The sequence below is a fragment of the Pygocentrus nattereri genome, chromosome 17 (assembly GCF_015220715.1).
Source record: "Pygocentrus nattereri isolate fPygNat1 chromosome 17, fPygNat1.pri, whole genome shotgun sequence".
Lineage (NCBI taxonomy): Eukaryota > Metazoa > Chordata > Actinopteri > Characiformes > Serrasalmidae > Pygocentrus > Pygocentrus nattereri.
This window is the reverse complement of record NC_051227.1, coordinates 30662326-30683978: the sequence shown is the minus strand read 5'-3', so window position 1 is coordinate 30683978 and position 21653 is coordinate 30662326. Positions and strand designations below refer to the sequence as shown.

The 21653-nt window shown below is 42.0% G+C and overlaps 1 protein-coding gene across 7 annotated transcripts in view; it reads right to left on the bottom strand.

Annotated features, from left to right (window-relative positions):
* The window catches only part of bcas3 (BCAS3 microtubule associated cell migration factor), a 290913-nt gene that overhangs the window by 163411 nt on the left and 105849 nt on the right, over positions 1–21653 (bottom strand). For all 7 annotated transcript variants that reach the window (XR_005131735.1, XM_037546827.1, XM_037546829.1 and 4 more), the window contains 2 exons: positions 21290–21486; positions 19789–19886 (listed from right to left, as the gene is read on the bottom strand). Coding sequence is in view for 6 of the 7 variants with exons in the window: in XM_037546827.1 (XP_037402724.1) it covers positions 19789–19886; positions 21290–21486 (295 nt within the window). In the remaining variant the exon portion in view is untranslated. The remainder of the gene's footprint in view (positions 1–19788; positions 19887–21289; positions 21487–21653) is intronic.

Sequence of the window (21653 nt, the reverse complement as noted above, 5' to 3'; positions counted from 1 at the left end):
TCACAAAGCAGGACTCTGGCAACAGCGTCAGCACGGCCTCACCTCAGCACACTTCTGAAACTGACAAAGCACTGGGGCATAACTAAAGCCTGTGTTTCACACTCCTACAGCTGAACACAGCCAACCTGATTCTACACCAAGTTCACCCACAGGTAAGTGGAGATCAAAGTGCCACAGAGAGAAAAATGCCAGAGGTGACTGGTTGCTTTATGAGTCATTTTTTTTAAGAACACATTTTTCACAGCATGTTTTATGCTTACAACATTAAAAAAAGAAAGCAAGCCTATAGAATAGTTCTTGTCTTTTCTTTGCTGGGTTACAAAATCATGTGAGAATAAGAAGTGAAATGCATCAGGCATATTTTGTTTTCACATTCCACAGATTGGCAATATACATCACATTTGCTTAACTTGTGAAACATCCAGAATCCTGAGATTTGTAAATACAGCTCTGTCAGCTGTTGCCAGACAGAAAATTGGTATTCCCCAGTTTATGACTCCACTCGATCGCAGTATATTAATACTGGTCCAACCATAGGTCCTATGAGAAAGCAGTAGCTCTAAAAATCCTCACGCTGTGCACAACATGTGGAGTTGATATGTGCTGCACAGGCAACCTTGCCCCAATGCCTTCCTGTCTACGGTTGAGTCTCAGGAAGGATGAGCTTAAAGCCTCCAGGCCTCATCAGACCCCTTCAGCAACTCTATCCAAACCACCATCAGCATTCCCACAGCCCATAAACCCCTAAATGTAATACTACTATTCAGGTCTGAGCAGGAAGTGTGCAGCGGCACAAATGAAGCATTCATTTTCTTGCACTACTCTCACAGCCATCTCTAATCAGAGGCCAGCCTGGTGCAGCTGAGGTCAGAGGATGGAACAGGTGATGATATAATCCAGCCTGCTGCAGAAGAGTACACTGGCCTTTTAGTCTTTAAACACTGGTCTAGTTACTTCTGTGCTCCGTACAGGTGTGCAAACTGACTAAATGTGAGGAAGGCTTTAAAAATTTGTGTGACGCTTAGAGTTGAGTCAGGTGTTTGAAAGAGAAGGACAGCCAACGGCAGACTGTGAGGAAGGTGATGTATTAATTCAGATGGCAGAGGCAGCCCCCTTTAACACCAGCCTGGCACAAATCTGCCACCTTACTACTGCCACCCTGCCAACAGCTCTTCTCTCTCTCTCAACTCAGCTCAGCACATACACTTGCACACACAACTGACAAGCCTCTCTGAGAAAAAAGAGAGAGAGAGAGAGAGAGAGAGAGAGAGCATTGACAGTGATGTGAGACAGAAAGACAGCAAATGAGGAAGAGACAAAGAAAGAGTGAATGTTAAAGAATGAGCAAGTGAGAGTGAGAGTACAAGAGAGTCACTGATAGTGAAAGATGAGAGAGCAAACAAGAAATCATTAATAAGACAGAAAAAAAAACAAAGTGAGTGAGAGAACGAATGATGGAGATGGAATGAGTAAAGGAAAGAGCAAAAGAGTGAGAGTGAGTGAGAGAGACAGAGATGCAGACAGAAAGAGAGAAGAAAAGAGAAAGAATGACCAAAAAGAGAGAAAGGACAGACTAAAAAAAGAGAGAAAATATGAGAGAAGACAAGAGTGAGGGAGAATAAGTGAATGACAGAGAGAAAGTGAATCAGCAAATGAAAGAGCGAGAGGGACACTACGTGTTCTACGTGTTAACATTCTCCCATTTTGTGTTCTATGGGTTAAAACAGGGTGTGTGTTTGTCTCTTCAAAGAGTCATCCCTTTCGCACCCCCCCAGCCTCCTACTACACACAGCTCATCTTCTGCCCCAAACTAAATGATCCTTTCATTTCCTGCCGGGCTGCCGGGCCCTCAGGTGGTGGCCGCGGCCCAGCTCAGTGGCCCTGTGTGCATGTAAAGTTCACAGCTCGTCCTGCGCGATGCTGATCCGCTATCATAACACAGCTCACCATGGCGCTTCCTGTCTGGGGCTGCCTTGCGTGAGTCGCTCCGCGCCTGGATCAGCCGCCAGACAAATATTCCCCTGTGTGAAGAAGACGAGGCAACCAGCGACTCATCCTTCCTGTCACACACACACAGCACAACGACACACTGAAGCAATCACCACCTCCACACACACACCCTCCAACACTCATATGGAGGATAAGCCAGGGAAAAAAAAAAAAAAACAAAACAACAGACACACCCACACAAGCATACACACACATGCAACTCAATCAGATCTCTTCTAACCCAATAAACACAGGACACATAGCCTTCCACACACACACACACACACACACACACACACACACACACACATTTTCTTCAGCAGAAGCTGTTTGGTATGTCCAAGACACGCTTTTTTCCTGGTCATCTGTGGTCTCAGGCAGAGGTGCCCAGTCTACGCACACTTGTTTTCAGTCCTGTAGTGTGGGGCAATATATTGTATTTGAGCAATATAACACAAATAATATCACACCCATGATTTAATCACAGGCACGAACTAAAGTTGAGGCAAGGTAATCACAACCGTGATGTTATTTGTGATAACACACAACCTTGAATGTTCTATTGCTTTAATACAACAGTCCGCCCTGAAAATTGTATCAAATTAATACTGGCAATCCCTGCTGCCTTTTGCGTTATGGATAGAGCCATAAAACTGTCACAATATAAAGTTCAGCTCAGCTTTTTCAATATTTGTCATATTACACTAAATAGAATTTTGTTTAAGCTGTTCTGAAAACATTTCACTCTTCCAGCTCATCTTGGTTGTTTAACTGCATTCTGTTCCTGGCCAATTCTAGTTTGTTTAGGTGATCCACCATCATAGCTGCTGACCGAAAATCCTGCTTAGGAGCAATTTGAGGTTCTGAGGAGTGTCAGAACTCAGTGTTGCACACATAAAGGCACATCTGTACTGGAGTTACACAACAACAGGGATTCAGTTTTAGGACTATTAAATGAAAAGAAAACAGACTTCAGGGAACAAAGTTATTTGCTAAGTGCTTCTGACTGTTTTGAAAGAACTGTTCAAAACACATAAATCTAAATAAGGAGTTCCTAAATAAGCCATTTTTCTTTCTAGAAATCTGTCTGGTAAATGCTTTGCAATAATGTAAGAAGTACCTACAGTTAATTTGAATAACACTGTTTAAGTTTCAAAACATACAATTAATATGATTCCATACAGTCCATATATAGAAACTAAGCTGTGGTGCCACAACACTTACACTTACATGCATTCGCCGATTCAGCTTACATCAGTTTAGCTCCACCCATTCACAGTGAAGTTATAAGGAAGGTTTCAACCTACGCTGCTTTTTGAGTGAAGCACAATACTGGGCAGCCAATCAAAACAGAGGTTAAGGCAAGGTAACAAAAAACGGCTCTTTAATTGAGAGGTTGGGAAATGATCATGTACATGCGTGCACATACAACTCAATCAGTTCTCTTCTTATCCAATGCACACAGGCCAGACTCCGGAACTGGCTTAGGAAGCTTTTTAATGGTTCCCAAACTGTGAGGGGACTGGCTGGCTGGCTGGCTGGCTGGCTGGCTGGCTGAGTAGCGCAGGGCTAAACATGTGTTTAGAGCAGACAACATCAGCAATCACCACTTGACCCCTCAGCAGACGAGGGGTCACATACCACCCCCCCTTCTCTCTCTTTTTTCCTCCTTTTAAAGAGCTGGAGGAAAAAAACCTTTAACAGATAATATAATCAAGTGAAAGCACTAGCCTGTTGTGGAGGGACTGCAACCATGCTGATTTCCAGATGTTCAAAATGAGCATTCAGAAAGACTACAGAGCAGAACGCGCAGTTTCCACTAGGGATTTCTCAAGGTTCAGAGGGAGGAAAACACACACACACACACACACACACACACACACACACACACACACACACACACGTCATGCTTTTTACAGCAAGACTGCAATTCTTTGCAGCTGTCAAGCTATTTCAAGGGAGGAGATAGATAGGACAGGGAAAAAAAATTAAGAAAGAAAACAAATTGCTTTTGCCTGTGTCCTCAGAAATGGTGTGTGAATGAGCTGTTAAAAAGAAAACAAAAAAGGAGGCATTCTTCCACATTCCCACACTCCCCCCCCCAACCCACTCTGTTCGGATCCAGTGCCATTACAGTAAGTGACCCAACACCTCTGCCTCCTCTGGGTTTATTTATAGAAAATGAATCAGAAATCTGAGAAACCTACACCCAAGCTCTCCACATCCTCTACCACTTAATCCCACACTCTGCATTAGGACCACAGAGTACACACAAACACATGCATACTCTTCCGTGGGAGCAGTCTGGTATGTCCGAGACACACTTTCAATATCATTTCTGGTCTGCAGTCTCACACACAGGAGTATTAGCATTCATCATCTTTCCTTTAGTGCTAGGTGATATATGCTGTAGTATACTTGGAATGATGTCACACAACAGTACTGGTTCAGTTTTAACAATTCTGATGGATAACAAAAGCTTAATTGCAGTGCACAAAACAGAAGTCATTTAAAGGCACAGTAATTAAAAAAGGCTGTTCAATTCAAAGGGTTAAAGACAAGTTGGAAAATGACAGTGTAAAAATGAATGAAAAATAATACTAACAGTAACAGTCTGATCAAAATAACAAAGTATCAGCACTTCAGAAACATGGGATCATTAACTTCATTAAAACAAAATATCATCTGATACTTTGATATATTTGGAAAAAACAAAATGTGATATTGAAGGGCATCAACACCAGCCAGTACTACAACATAGTTAACAGCTTGAATAGCTAAAGGCTGAGACACTGAACTCCCCCATCTAGACAGCTCACAGTAGTAACTGCAAGACTCAGGCTTTATTGTGCATGGGGAAAAAACATAAAAAAGCCAATGAACATGAGTAGGCTAGGTTAAGGCTGAGTCTGGGCCTTGGGTGGGAACTGACTCAGGAGGAATTCTTCCCAATTTAAACCTACTCTCCCCAGCACTGGAGGACACAGGCGAGGGGGTAGTACTGAGGGGAGAGAAAACTTCATTACAGTTAATGTCTCACCGGTGGGAGGAAAGAGGGAGACTTCAAATGCCTTCGTAGGCCCAGTTTTGCTAAGCAAAGGGGCTGTAAGACGTGTCTCAGGTTTCCCAGCAGACCACATTAAAATGCCAGAGGGTTAAAAGTGAGTCAATTTGGGCGAGAGATGCCAAAATAAAAGAATTAGTGGTGTGCTGTGTTTACATCTGCAAAGGAGCCGGGGCGACAGAGCCAGGCATGATATGGCTCGGGCATACAAGGGGGGGGGTGGGGGTGAAGAGAGAGAGAAAGAGAGAGAGAGAGAGAGAGAGAGAGAGAGAGAGAGAGAGAGAGAGAGAGAGAGAGAGAGAGAGAGAGAGAGAGAGAGAGAGAGAGAGAGAGACGGGGAGAGAGAGAGGGAGGACAGTGAGAGTGAGAGACAGTGAGAGAGAGATAGATAGCTGTGTGTAAACTTTGTCAGTCTCTGAAAGACAGAGTAGTTGCTATAAAGGAAGCAATGACATAGCCATGTAAAAATGCCAACAGCACAGAAAAAAAGAGGTTAATGACAGGAAAAAGAGAGTTGCATTCTATGGCGTGCTAAAGGTTAGAGGAATAATCATTCATCTGGAAGAAAAAAAAACACTACATAAACATTTTTCTGGATGCAATTTTCAGTCCAAGGATACATTTCCCAGTAGAAATCAGCAGAGAGGAGGAAATCGTTTAGTCTCCTTAAGTGCCAAATTGTATCCTGATTTTCCTGCTCTGGCTGCCTGAGTGAGTGCGCGAGAAGACTTCTGCAGACTCTCAGGCCTGCACTGAGTAAACACAATGTTTGAGCAGGCGACCTAATCCATGTGTGGCCTGACTTACTCTCACTGGATTATGGGGGACAGCTCAGACCCCTCCACAGACTACACAGACAAACATGAAAAAAAAACACTCATATAGATAAAGCCATGCTCTTGGAGGAGGTGAAAAAGTGATGCTTCCATGGCTTCTGTCTGTACACTTCATGTGAGAGTGTGGGAAGGCGAGGAGTGGAACATATGGAGCTAATTTATTAAAATTACTCAAAACGCTTGCCGCTTCATTAAGATCTTTGTGTTTATTAGAATTTACAACAAAGCCTCAGTGGAAATATTTCCTGGGGTCAGTACAAGATGCTTTCAACAGGCTGACATGGCTCTAAATCATTTCCTTAATTACAGCAACTGGAGTCTGCAAGAACACACCATTGTTCTAACCGGCAGAACACTACAAGCAGAACAATGCATGAGAGTCATACGGGTATGACCGCCTGTCCATAAATCAATTTGACGGTACTCATGACATGGCTCTGTCAATATAATATAAAATGGACTCATTCACACATACACAGTAATCAAATTATTTGTTTAACTTCATTCCTTCTTTCTTTCTCTCTCTCACTGGCTGTGTATTTATTCCTGATAATTTACTGGATTATTTTCTCCTGGGAAAGCAGCTTGGGTTGGAGGTTGACAGGGTGAGGAGAGAAAAAGTGTTTGTGACAGGGGTTTTAGGCTTTAGGGAAGAGTCTTGTTATCTCTCCATCACCACGGCCAAGGTACATCTCCTTAGAGCTTCCTTCATCAAAACTCCAATCACAAGCCAAACATCACCAGGAGTCACAGGCCACACCAGGCTATGTAAAAACTGGGCATGGCAAACTAGGACTGTACCCAACTAAGAATCACAACTGAACCAGCTTGTATACATATCTGAACTTTGATTGGTCAGGAGTCAGGCAGGCATAAAAGCCCCCATTAGTGCCAAAAAACACCTGACATTTGACAGCATGAAAATAAGAATTCCAAATGTCTAGACTCCTCACAACTCAGATAATGTTAAATATTAAAATGTTAAAACAGGCCAATTTTGAATGTCCTTGTTTGGCATGGAATTCCCACCAGCAGGAAACTAAATCCTGGTTTATTTAGACAGGGATAGAGACTGATTTTTGCCAGGCCACAGTTGTTTAGTACACAGCCAAGTATGGGTGGAGTGTTTACACCTGTCAAAGTGGACAGATGTAAAGAAAACCACATCAAACTAAGACATTTTTTTATTTTATCCCCAATTTGGTCCTGTCCAATTCCACTCTTTAGCTAGGCCTCCTCCAAACACATGATACCATCAGCGCTAAGAGGGTGAAGGCTTCCTCCAAGTCATGCGAAGCTAACCACCACATCTTTCTGAACTGTTGCTAACGACGTAATTTATACTAATAATTTAAACTAGTAATTAAAGCTAAATTATTTTTATTATTAAAATATAGACTGGCTAGAATTTGGCATGACAACGTCTTAAGACTTGGTATATATAATTCAAACTTGTATTATGGAAACAATGCACTGCATTCACAGTTATTGCAAACTATGGAAAGTAAACCACAGTTTGAAGTTTACACACTACCTTCCTAAAATCATCCTTATGATGACCTGCATGGAGATTCTTCTGCGTTGCATCCACTTTACTATTCAGTTCCACTTAACACTGAACGACCTTCGTTAAAACAGAACAATGCTTAAATGGGCCCATATCCTACATTTTTCTTATATGTTATTCTCCAAAAGAACTAGACATAAAGGGAATTGCTGCGTTGTGAAACCCTCACAATGTTTACATACGTACTACTACGTATTACTACGTTGAAGACTTTCATTTCAGAAAGTGAGGAAAATTTGGTTTCCATGATATGGGCCCTTTATACTTATGACCCTCCAATATTGAGGCTACACAACACAAAATTCTACTCACATTAACAGTTTAAATCCATAATTTCCTTCTAAAAAAGAAATACTTAAACACAGTTAAGAAGGAAAAAAACGCAATTACTTGACTGACAGAATTTGGGTCTACCATGAATGCTTCAATGAATCATTCGACTAGTTGAGGGGACTACTGTACTGCACACAACACCTAGCCTCAGCCTACTTTCCTCAGTGCCCATCCAAACAGGAGAGAGCTGGAGCTGCTGAATAATTATACTAAGTGTGTTTACTCAGCCTGTGGGGACACATTAATGCACGTGCACTCTGGTTAAACAGGGTAATGGCCTGGGACCTGTGCAGGAGCTGGGCTTCACCCATCACTTCAAAGCCATTGTTTGAGCAGGAGTGGTGTACACACTCCAGACTGAGTGTTGACTGCTGGGCCATTTCAATAAGCTGAGTGAAAAGAAAGCGTGCAACTGCCTTCTCAAGCCTTCCAAAAATAACCTAGGCAAACCCTCACCGCCTTCCAGCCTTTCCTGGCTGGGCTGTAATTAATATGACAAGTCTGTGCAGAGTAAAAAAAAAAAAATTAGCTCTTATGCCTGACCACTGCTTACATGCGAGCAGCAGAGGAGTTCATTGAAAGCATATGTTGCAGATGGAGATTGCTTTGCATGTTCGCTGCTTCTGAATACTTTTCTTCTCCCATGTGAGGGCACTGCAACTGCTGGGGTTAAGTGCAGCTGAGTGGTTCCAATACTTTGGGAATGACTGCTTTGCCAGAGAGGCATCTTTAGTCCCAGTCTGTGGTTGTGTGGAGAAAATAAATGCCATTCTGAGGCCAAAGATAAAGATGAATACATTCACGTCCCCTTTCTGATCATGGTGAATGCTTTTAAACATGGAGACAGTCTGAAGTAGAGTGTAGAGACATTTTAAAGAGTTGGCGGCACTCCTCGTAGCCTGAGGAGGGCTTTACTTTAACATTCATTGTGAAAGGTGAGACGTTCATTTAAAAATTCTCCAGAATGTCTATGGAATACTAATGAATGCCTTTTTTTCCTTCATGTTTCACAAAACCATAACTGTGTAGACTTTAAAAAGATGGAGAAAGAAGGGGAGAAAATGCACTTAAAAGGTCTGGAAATGATGCTTTCCAGCCCTACACTGAGACAATGAGGTATCAATTACAGTGATAAGATCTGTGCAAAGTTCAAATCAAGTGAGAATTTCACATCTGGTCCTGCACTCTTGTCGTCAAATTAATGGATTCTTCTAAAGCCATGTGCACCAAGAATGTGATAACGTGGGCTTCTTTACTACTGATAACATTCCGACAGGGGGGGTAGAAGGAGGCACCGAGATTTCTGAAGCGTGCATCACATCACTGGACAGGAAAACTTGCACACGCAATCACACACAAACCTATGACATACACAAATCTACTTAAATGCACAATACAGACTGAAAAACAACAAGAACAAAGAAACAGCTCACTCCAAGAAAACTGTCAAGTCTTCTTTAGCTGCCTGAAAAAGGACAAGCTCCACTGTAGCATCGCCTGCGTGCTTGTGCTGCCAAAACGGATTGTGAATCAAACATGCAAGGTGTGCCCTTTCTGCCTCCCTCTCTTCCTTCTGTGCTGTTGATGCCAGACCAGTGGTGCAGAGTGAGCTCCAGACTAAAGTACAGACCAACAAAATGAGGGCAACAAAGAGGAACAAGAGAGAAACGAGAAACGAGAAACGAGAGAGAGAGAGAGAGAGAGAGAGAGAGAGAGAGAGAGAAAGAGAAAGAGAAAGATAGAGAGAGAGAGAGAGAGAGAGAGACTGACTGATTTACAATTCTGAATGAATGAAGAACAACGCCAGAGTGGCCAAAGCTCGCATGGCCCTTCATACTCGCTCCTGTGGAATCTGGCCCAGACATTTCTGGCATGCCTGGGCTGATTGGAAACACACAGGCGTGAATGACCAGGCAGTTATTTCCAGGTGAGGAGAGAGAGGCGGCGGCTCCTCACCTCTCCGTTGTCGCCTGGATACCGTTACCAGGAAGGTCCAGCTCGCTGGGGTTAAGCTGCAGTGCTAAATGAATAAACAAAGGACAGCTCTGTGGACAGGCTGGCCAGGTGAGCTCATATCAGCTTCCCACACTGAAACTCATCTGCTCAGGAAATGACCCGCAGCACCTCACCAACACACCTGGACAGGGAGGAGGCTGGGGCAGGGGATGGTGAGCTGTCCAGGAGAAACCGTGCCACATTACCTCAGCTCCGCAGAAGGAACTTGTCCATCGTTGCTTTCAACAATCATCCTTCAACAGCAACTCATTCTACTGACACTAAACCAGAACACAGCTATGAGGGATCAAAAAGAGGTCACAGCATCAAAATCCCATCACAAATACAGCAGTAATTCATAAGCGGAAATCTTAAAATTAACACCAGTAAATGAATGATAAGAATGATGAGCACTCTTCTGAACATAAGCTACTGCTGGATGAAATAATTGGAATATTTGTTCATTACATCATTTATCTGTTTAGTATTTGAATGCTTTGTCTTCTTGAAGCCACAAAAAACCTGAAATAAATTTCATCATCAGATTCTTCTACACAGGACAGTGATTGGTTGTAAACGGAAAATGTTAAAAATAAATAAATTATCACTAACTTAGTCATATGCATCATAAATTCATGCCAGACATCACCTCGCAAACCAATTACACTGCACAAATTACATCCACAGAGCCGCTAACGCTAAAAGAACAGAGATGCTGGAGAAATAAATCACGAGAGCGCATTTTAAATTATCTGACAATAAGAAAAACACACAGTGCAAATGTGAGATAAGAGGTTTCAACACCATGGAGGTATGGCGTAAGTGTAGTGATCCTGTCCTGAGTCCCAGCATGCATCCGATTCACACTGCCTCCGACTCGACATACGTAACTGCTTCAGGCAAGATAGTAGCCCTTTTTTCTCCCTTATTCTCTAACAGAACTGCTTTACAGCAGGTTTAAAACTTGACAGCACAAACAGCAAATTTGTTTATTAAGACAGAGTCACAGAATCAGACACCACCCTATCAAAGAAGAGTCTCCTCTATACATCATTAGTACACCACAGGATCCGCTCTGCTACTACACCAACTAGATCATGACAGTTTAGTAAATTATTATTTAAAATACAGTTTAGAGCACAATAAAAAGTTAGAGTGTGTGATTTGAATCTATATGGCGGTTATGCTTCACTTTCACACCAATGGGAAAAAAAACACAACTGGGAAAGGGATGTGCGTCTGGTTGACTAACACTGATCATAATGGAACTGCATCTGTTCCATCTGACAGACGACTGCAAACCTTTCAAGTACTATCGTTTGAAGGGTGATTTTGAGAGTATTCAAGTGTGTGAAATTCTGTTCTGTACTTTACAAATTCACCAACAAATTTCACGCATGATATACCTCTGTTATGAAGTCAGTATTTAACACTGAACAATGCAAGGGGTTAACACTACCTTTTTGACAAAAGATTTTAACAACCGTTTAAAACTGCCAAATTTTCATTTAAACAAAACTTGCTGGTCATACATATGTTAACAAAATCTTTGCAAGTAAATATCAAGCAAAGAAAATGTCTTTCCAAACTTCTAACAGCCAGCATACACAGGGCCTGGCAGAGACCTGCTTCTAGCTTCTCCTATGGAAAGCAACAAGAAAGAGAGTGCTGTCTCCTTTTTCACCCACTATTCATTTTTAAACAGTCTGTCAGCGCGCCATTCGGTACATGCAGTAATGACTGAATGAAGTGGCATACATTAGGCGCCTGCTTATAGGTGTAAAAAATACCATTGCAGCTGCCCAATCAATACATTATGGAGTGAGAGTGCAGGCTGGGAGCTACTTTAACACGACTGGGGTAGATAATGCTGCCCCGTGTAGAGACGCTGTCAGAGTCTATTAGTGTCTGATCTCTGTACCGAGAGCAGCAGGCATATGCTGAGTTGCGGCGGCTGACGCTCTGTCAGAAAAACTTTGGTTCTCCGGTTTTAATTGCAGCCCACGTTTGAACAGACCCGCCACTTGGAGACTGTGCGTCAAAGCAAGGTGACACACTGAGATGTGGCAGGCAGGGAGTGGCAACGGACACTAAGAGCTGCGTTAAGAGCCTTTACTTTCAAACATGCACACAGAGGAGAAGGAGAACATGACCAGAGTGCTGCCACTGACTGTGAAGCATAACATATTCAACATCTACATGTGTGTTTGGTCTGAACCTCATCAAAGAAAAAGAGAGATTGGTAAGGGCTTGTCGTGCACAATATACTAGTGGCTGACATACAGTATAATGTGATATATCATCTGCATCATCATCATCATCATTATTATTATTAGACCAATGCACTCACTGGTGACCGATTTAGAGTGTGACCAAAGACAGTTTACAAGAAACTTCTTGCAGAGTCAGAAATGTTGGAGCAAAATATTTTAATGTACTCACTGCCACAAGCAGCTGACAGAGAACAGCATAATATGACACACAAACAAGATAGTAGCAAACATAGAGAAGGAGTAGCCATAGGAAAAACAGACAAAGGATCACCTAAATACTCTTCTGGAATACAATAAATACATCATCAAATATTGGTTTGAAATAATAAACCTATTCATCTTCCTGATGCTGATGCTTATTCCTAGTTAGAGAATATCAAGTTCAGGTGTCAGGAAGCTCAGAGTGAAAAGGCTTTGCACCTCTCTCTGAAATAGTTTTAAGTTTTGAGAGTGTGACAAGTGGTTCACTCAGTACTCTCTGCCAAAGTACCAGGACATATTTAGTTCATTAAAATTCCAACAAGACAGAATGATAACACACTATGCTTCCATGCAGCCAATACATTATGTGTTGATAGAGGTACTTGCTGCTGTGTAGCACTAGAAACATATACCATCAGGTTTGTATCAGGGGATGTGTTGGAGTGGCATAGCCTGGCAAACTCCCTACAGCTCTGCAGAGGTACAGGCTCAGAGAGAGCGCAGAGCAGATGCCTGACACATTGCTGTCCATTCAGTCACTCTAAAGAGCAGCTGCTCGCCATCTCCTGCCCCTGGCACTCTACACACCCACACATACTACACACACGGCCAACAAGAGGCAACCGCAGAGGCGGACAGCTTGCTTGCCCCAGTTCCTGCATCTAGCCTCATAAACAGTCTCATGAGGCAAAGTTCTAGACTAAAGGCAGGTTAGCAGTGACAAAAAAAACGCCATTCTTCAAATAATCCTTGGTCTTAATAGCTTACAACAAACTTATGGAATTTTTGGAATATTTGAATGTAACCGCTGCTACAAGGCATGTATGAAAAGCAAACAATAGAGAGCAACATGGTATGAAGCACAACACAAATAAGATAGTAGCAAACATAGAGATGTAGTAGCAATAGCAAAACACAGACAAAACAAAACCATCTTTTGGATCTTAAAACCTTTTTTAGATTGGCTTATTAGTCACATAGGCATTAGTCTTTTCTTCGTTTTTCTTTGGTTGATATGAACATTTCTGTCTAATGACTAGATTCTTCTTTATTTATTTATTCTCAAAAACTTGCTGCTGTTGGGTTATTGTTTAGCCACCCAGTGTCAATCACATGAGGAGGGTTTCCCCTTGTGAGTCCCCTTGCGGCTCTCAAGGTTTTTATCTCTCACTCTGGGGCAGTCGTAGGCTGGAGGTTAGGGAACTGGCCCTGTGACCAGAAGGTTGCCGGTTCAATCCCCAGTGCCAACAGTTCATGACTGAGGTGTCCTTGAGCAAGAGACCTAACCCCCAATTGCTCCCCGGGCATTGGGCTGCCCACCGCTGCAGGCAAATGTGCTCACTGCCCCCTAGTGTGCGTGTGCGCTCACTAGTGTGTATGTGGTGTTTCACTTCACGGATGGGTTAAATGTGGAGGTGAGCTTTCCCCGTTTGTGGGATTAAAAAGTGTCTCTCTTAAACTATCTTACCTCTGTCACACTAGTTTTGCTCACTAGGGGCTTGGGCCTGGATTTCTGTAAAGCTGCTTTGTGCAAATGTCTGTTGTAATAAGTGCAAAAATCAGGCACTGATTGAAGCTCAACTGTTTTCACTGTCCTCTTCAGATTTATTCATATGCTAATATCATCCCATTTCATTCTCTCTTCTGTCTCAAAAGCGCCCCAGCAAATCAATAAATCTGCGTAGGCACCAAACATGCTGAATGCCTTTACCGTCATCAAAACATACAAAGAAAGCAAGACGAAGAAGAAAAAGACAGGAAGAAAGAGAGGAGGACACAGGAGGGAGAGGATAGCAAGATTGCAAGTGATAGAAAAAGTTGGGACTCTGATTCTCAGATAGCAGGAAGGTGATAAGAATGGCATCTTTCATAGGCAGATAAAAAAAATCTGCCCTCGAGACTGCGGCACCCTCTGTATTGTGGCGGGGACTTCCAGGTCAGCAGCAGAAGAAAAGAAGTCAGTGAGTGTGGAGTGGTGGGGGCCCAGGGCCCACGGCAGGTGGGAGAGTGCTATTGAAGAAGACTAAAAGCTGGCTACTTGGGAGAGTCCTGGCTCATAAGAATGGGGCCTGTATCTATAGGTGGCTGAAAAACACCTCGCATTACAGAACAGATCATGTGACACAGACTCCTCCCTCTGGCTGCTTCAGGATCCTCATGGCTTGAATGTGAGCAGTATCTCCAGCAACAAGCTGTCTTTATGCCCATCCAGGTAATTACAGGCCACGGGTCAGGATCTATTACTGCTGGACCTAAGCAGCATCCAGGTGCCCAGTCCCAGGGCACTCAGGCATGCTGCGAGAGGAAACCAGGAGAGCACTCAGGCCTATCCTCCTGGCCTGGAGGCACAGCCAGCAAAGAGAAGCAAACTACACTACAGTATGTGCTTTGTCTTAATTCACATCACGCACACACACATTTGTTTTTATACCTTGTTAGGATGTGGGGTCATGTTCTATATCTTTGCTGCTGTGATAAAAGTTTTAATCTTCAGACCTTTCAGGAGGGGGAAAAACTTTGTTAATTTTAATATATGTTAATTTAACAAGAATTTATTTCTATTAATTTCAGACAATTTCTCTTGGTATACACAAATGTCAAATGGCGTAAATAAAATGTAAGAGAAACAAACAACAAAAGGTTTCCATAAGACGGCAATGATGTGTACAAGATCAGCATTTCTTAGAAAATGTCCTTCATTTTTTAAAAACAGGAGTTTAAACTAGTAAGTAAACATTAATATGTGGAAACCATACTGCAAAAACAGCTGATTCAGAACCAACTTATTCACGTGTCCACCTGCTCAGCCTATAGCAGTATAACCACATCCATTCATACTGAAGGTCTAGGGAATGTCTGAATGAGGCATAATTCAGAGCAGCCGATCGAAACAAATGTCTCAAAGGCAGAGCAGAAAAAACAACCAGTTCAACTCTGAAAGATAAAGATATGCTGGAAAAGGGTCATATAAAATGATGTATGACAAGACAATTTACAAGACAAATATGGGCCCTATTATCCTGTTCGCGACCCAGAGCACTGTCCGATTTCTATACACCTGATTCAGCTCATCCACTCATTATGGGGCCCTTAATGATCTGGATCAGGCAGAGTTATAGTGAAAGTGTATGTACTGGTAAAGGTAACCAGGAGCAGGATTAAGAAACCTTGTACAAAGTTCCCATATGACCGTGATATGCACTGCAAACATGCAGCTACCTATATGTAACAAAAGCACACAGCGTTAATCTTTTTGCCTGCTAAACGTGAATGGGTGAGTCAGTTACAGGCCAGGTCCATGAGTTGCTTTGCATCTAATAAGAATTTTCTACACCTCACCCACTTACCAAAATTAGTCTTACCCAAGCTTAGTCTCAGCAACCCAAACAGAAATATTGTCGCCCTTTTAGTTTTTCTGAAACTAAAATATTAATTTAGAAGACTAGTGTTGAAAATAACTTGCCTGATCAGGCAATCTGACGTTCATCAAAAGGGTACTTTTGACAATTAAATTATTTTGTATTTTTGTATTATTTTGTAATTATTTTGTCTAATCCTCTAGTGTGTGGTGTTGAATCTAGCCTGTCAAGGTGTTTGCTAGTACTTGTCTGTGTTGCAAGAGATGATTCAAAATGTCAGTGAAGTGAGTAAAATTGACCAAGCAATTTAAAGACTTAATTCCCTCAAGAAAAAAATCTATTTTCTTAGGTCGATTTTGACCTGTCCATACCGGAGGCATATTGGGCTTTTTGTAGGTCTTACTTGAGATCTTAAGGTCCTACATTGTTTGCCTTAAGAAAGCAAACAAAACTGAAATGTTATATTCAGACACTGGCATTTACAGAAAGCAGTCACTACAGAGAAAAATCTCTTAGATCTTGCATGTATGAATGAAAAAGGTCTTGTCAGGTGAACTAGACATAAAAATAACAACAGTTCTGAACAGCCGTACAGAAGACACACATCCCCTCTCTCTCCCCTTCTCTCTCACTCTAAAACCCATAAAAACAATGACACAAAGGGCTCCCTGAAAATGTAAAGCACAAGTTCATAAATAACATGGTTTATGATAATTTTGCTCCAAAGAGTGATGGTATAGATTGATAGCACTACCAGTCATACTAAAGATAGTAAAAATGACACATATATTATGAAATAATAATAGCTTTTATTGTAAGATGATGATAAGTCAAAGAAATTAGCATTTATTTATTTATGTTTGGAAAAAAAATTTAAATACTTCGGGACAGCATAAACTCTGTTCGGGACAGGCAGTCTTTCAGTTCACTTGCAAAACAAGGCAAGTTGGAGAAAAAGTTCATCTTGCCTGAACAAAAGCAATAGAGGACAGGGTGGGCTATTCAACCTTCCCAAATAGAGCAAAGCCAATTATGCTTTCTCAGACTCCAGGCCACAGATGGCTTTGGCATCACTGACAATCAAACTCACAATTTCGACTGCTCAATGTTAGACAGCTCTGTCAGTTTTAAAATCACTTTTTCCAGCAAAATGGTTAAATTATTTGGTAAGATTAGCCCTGTTTGATTAAATCAGCCAACATTTTTATCCTGAAAATTTACAAAAGCAAACACAGTGCACCTGACTTGAAGTCTGCGAGAGGGAGGTAGATTTTGAAGGCCAAAAAAAAAAAAAAAAAACTAAGAAAAAAACAGGGCAGCCACTCTAGCAGTGATTAAAATCTGTAAGCACAGCTTCACAGTGTGAGTGTGATAATGGCCATTAGTGCTGGCCACAGCAAAGGCTGCTCAGCCTCTAACGCAGATTAGTGCCGGAACAACACACATCTGCGCACACATAGACTCACATGCACAGATACTCTCGAGGACATCAGTGCTGCTTTTACCCTGACAGAGCGCATCGCACACTGTCGCCTATCAGCGCGGCTTCTTGCAGGGTGCAGATAGTGAAATCATAACACACCTGCATCTCTCCGTGCACTGTCGCCCGCGCATCTCCCCCGCCATCAACAGTTGCCGACGGCCTGCCACACACACACACAAAACACAACACAACAAACAGGCCGGGAAGGAAAAGTGCTTGTGCTGAACAAATGACAGGGTGTTTCTTCCAGTGAGTCATAACAAAATAAAATCAAAAGAGGCTTGTGTCCCTGGACTGTTTATCGTGGACTCAGCTAGATTAAGCGCCTCCTGGCCTGGCCCCTGCACAAAGCGCTGTGTAGTCTAGCGGGCCTCCGGGTGATGCCCAGGGAGCAGATAAGAGTATTGATAATGCAAGCCGCACACGTCCAATTGATTTTGGAAAGCTGAGACAGTGAGTCTGAGCTCACTTCGAATATGCTGCGTCAAGAGCTCTATTCTGCCGGCATTCGCATCCGGCCAAGACTCACTGAGATAAAGCTGACACCCTGGGGAGAGGTGTAAAGCATACAGCATTCCTCCCACATACTTATACTATATATATATATATATATATATATATATAAAACATAAAAAGCTAAGACAAGGTGGCTTAACAAGACCTTCTGGGCCCCAAAGTATTTGCAGTGAAAGGAATCGCTAAGTAACAAAATTCAGCACTTTCATGGTACCAAAGTCCTTCAGTACTACTGAATATCAAATAATTCAACAGCATTCAACAGCAAACTTCAATAAGTGTGTTTGTTTGCAAATTCCATCAGTGCTTCTTGATAAATCTGCAACAACTTCAACCTAAACATATACCCACTTCCAGCATCTCGTTTTCATTTTTGGTCATTTTCACTTTTGGTTTGTAATTTATAAAATAAATGACAGTAACTGGGATATTACAAAAATGTATTGTTCAGGTGTTGAAGTCAAGGTATCAGTATAGAAAGTTTTGAACAGTACCCTGCTCCACTGCAGCCCTACAAAAATGTGGGGCGATCTATTCAAAACCTTTCAATAAAAATAAATGTTATCTTTATTGCTCTAAAATAGCTTAACATATTAAAAGACTGAACTATGTCAGGTATTCTTGTTTTTTTTTTTTTTATTCCAACAGTGGCCATTTTATTACCACAGGACCACTGTTGGCTGGATATTTGTGCTTGGTGGACTATTCACAATTAGCTAATATACATGAGGACTTTTTTCAACCTGCTACTCAGGCATCAGCTCAGAATTTGATTATTTTAATAGTAATACAATTAGACACTGGGGTTTTCTTCTGATCCTAAAATTTCTATAATCAATTTGAAGTCTTTTGAAAAACTCAAATATTTAAATCATTCTTCAAATCATTCTTCAAATTAAAAGACTACTTAGAAAATTTCAAAAGGATATGAGGTATCCACAAACTTAATGAGCAGTGGACATTGTGTGGACAGGGGTGTAGCAGTAGGTCCCCCCACAGCCTTCTGGTTGAGCGTTAGAGAAGTAGCGTCAAAGCTCACTGGAGGATGTGTGTCTGTAATCTGTGGGACACACCGAGCCGCGTGGCCTTTTGAAGGCATAAAGACAAAGCGATGAGCGCTGATAAGAGAAGGCGCCAGGCTGCTTGAAGCCCTGAGCGCTGAGCAATCACACACAGACTGATAAGCATCAGCCCATAAAAGCCTGCTGCGACTCCTGCAGCTCTCCTCCAGACGACAGAGAGAGAGACAGAGAGAGAGAGAGAGAGAGAGAGACAGAGAGAGACAGAGAGAGAGAGAGAGAGAGAGAGACACAGAGACAGAGAGGGAGGGAGGGAGGCAGGGAAGAGGAAGAGAGGAGAGGGGAGGTTCAAACTGGGTAATAAGGCTGGATGCTCTGTTTTGGAGGTTGAGGGGTGGGCAAACTGCAAGACAACAGCATGACAGCTCTCCTCATAGGAGCTGATTGGTGGAGCATGTATTGAGGACAGAACTACAAGACAGTGTCACCTTAAAGATAAACAACAGTGACAATAAGATGAAACTAATGGATGTGGGCTTTTCCAAGCATAAAGGGAAAAAAAAATCACAATAGTAGGCTTGGCCTTTTTGACAGTTGTATCACATTGCGAGACTTTAAAGTGCAGGTGGTGGAATGCACTTTGACAGACATGTGCCTCATGCAAACACAGCAAAATTCACTCACACTTGACATTAATATTGTGACTGAAAAAGACATTTATGAAAACTGTACTGACTTGCTTAATAATATGACCATATTCGCACTACAGCAGAGAATGAGGAACTGTCCACCGTAGTAGTGCATGGCAGACTGATCTCTTGTTGACTGGATTAAACTAACTTGACAACTTGATGAAAAGATAAATATGTCATGTCTATGAAAATCCAATTGACTGAAATCAGTGTAATCCAATGCAAAACAACGCAAAGCAACACAAGGCCTACTGATACACAATCACACCAAACGTCTGAAACGTCATTTTCAGTCTGCTCCACTTATTGCATAAATGCTTTCATGCATTCAACAGAATTATTACTGGTCAATATGACTGATATTAACAACCACTAACAACGTCACTATTGTTTTTCTTTCTTTATTTCAGAGATCTGTTACCAGCACAGTGAAGGAATATGAGACCACCCTTGTGTCTTACCTGAGCCGGTATCAATGACAGTAGCCTGGCCTCTGCGTTCGGTCACCAGCCGAGAAGAGCCGGGCATGCTCACTGGCTCAGAGCGCACTGGTTGAATCCTAACACAAAGCAGAGATCCAGATATTAATGTTTCACATTTTATTACACATGGCTTCAAAATTGTGTATGTTCTCTGTAGTCTCCAGTAAAGTAACTGAGTACATTCTGAGTACTGCATGGATGCTTTTTGGGTGGATACATGAGATGTGGAGGGTAATGCTGCACTGAATATAGTAATATAATAAAAGCAGGTGCTGCTATATTGAGAGTTGTTGATATTGTTAACAATTAGTAACTGGACTTGGGTATATCTTGGCCATTATAAGCACTTCTAGAATGGTAACATCAAAAACGGATTGATTTTTTTTACCTATTCTTTATTAAAAAGTTTACAAAATGTTTGCAAATCCTGAATTAAAATAATTAAATGTATATAAAACAAATAATGCTGCACTACTTTTTGCTGTTGTATTTTATCTGCTCCTGTTGTTGATATACACTGGCCTCTTCTCCATTGCAGGGCTGAACTGTTCTGAGAGGATAACTAATCCAGTGGCATATCCACAAGCATACGAAACAGGGCTCAGCATGGTCTTCTTGACACAACTACCTAACCGTATTCAGGGCCATAGAACCGTTTGGCTCTGATTGGTTTTATGATTAAGTCTGCACTGTGCCACAGCATCCTGTGTTGTTTCAAACCAGAAAACAAATGAATTCAGTTTGTTTACAAGGTCACTAAACACAGGACAGCAGTGAATGATTTTAAATCCACCATTCAATGCTCCTCTCCCCTATCTAGCTAAGCTAGTGGTCTACACATCCAAAAACCACGGCATAGATTTGATTTTACTAACTGGTGCTTTGTTATAGAGTACATAAAGACAATAAAAAATTATCGGAGAGAGCAAAGTGGAATGATTAGTGTTGGAGCAAGAGAAAGCTGAAATCTAACCTGCTCTGTGGAGTGTTTTAAGCTGTAAGCTAACACAAGTGTATGGTGACTCCTACAGTACAAGCTTGGGTCGAGTGCTTAGAAAATGTTTTAAGAAGGTTTAGAGGATGAAGACAGATTCATTCAAATGTCCAGTGTTAAAGAGACCAAGCTAAAAATAGAATTGTTCTGTGGTGATTTGAGCTATACCAAAGTTCTTTCTATGAAAGTCTCACATGGAAGTTTGTGGCCATTTCTGCATCACTGCAGGGCAGTGATTTCCAACCATAGAAGACCAGAATCTATACTTTTCCCTCTATTACTATCTTAGCAGTTAGCCAGTATTCCCTGGTTTTGATCTAGCTGCTCAGCAGATGGAAAAAGAAACTGTAACCAAGTCCACACCATCACAGAACGGCACGACATGGCCTTCATGACCGCTTGGCCCTGCAATCGAAAACAAGCTTCTGTGTAAAGGGGAAACATCTTGAAATATCCTTATATTCTGCCTATATCGCACATCCTTACCTGAGGCTGTGCAAGTCCAGGTCATCAGTGTCAAAGTCGAGTAGGGGCTGCTGGGTGTCACTGGGGCCCTGTGACTGCAGAACAGATGAGCTGGAGGAGATGACTGTGGTCTGGCCTGAGGGGTGAATGGTCTTAAACTGGAACTGAGGGCCCATCCACAGCCGTCTGTGAGGACCAGTATGGGTCACTATCTCCACCTGAAAGCACCCAACATCTTTGACCATGTGAGAGAGAGTTTGTCTTCTAACAGTGCTTTTCACTGGAAAATGTGATGAAGCACAGTGTAGTAACAAATACGTGATCCCACATTTTGTTGTCATTTTCACTGGGAAGAAATTGAAACAAATAGACAGATAGTCATGAC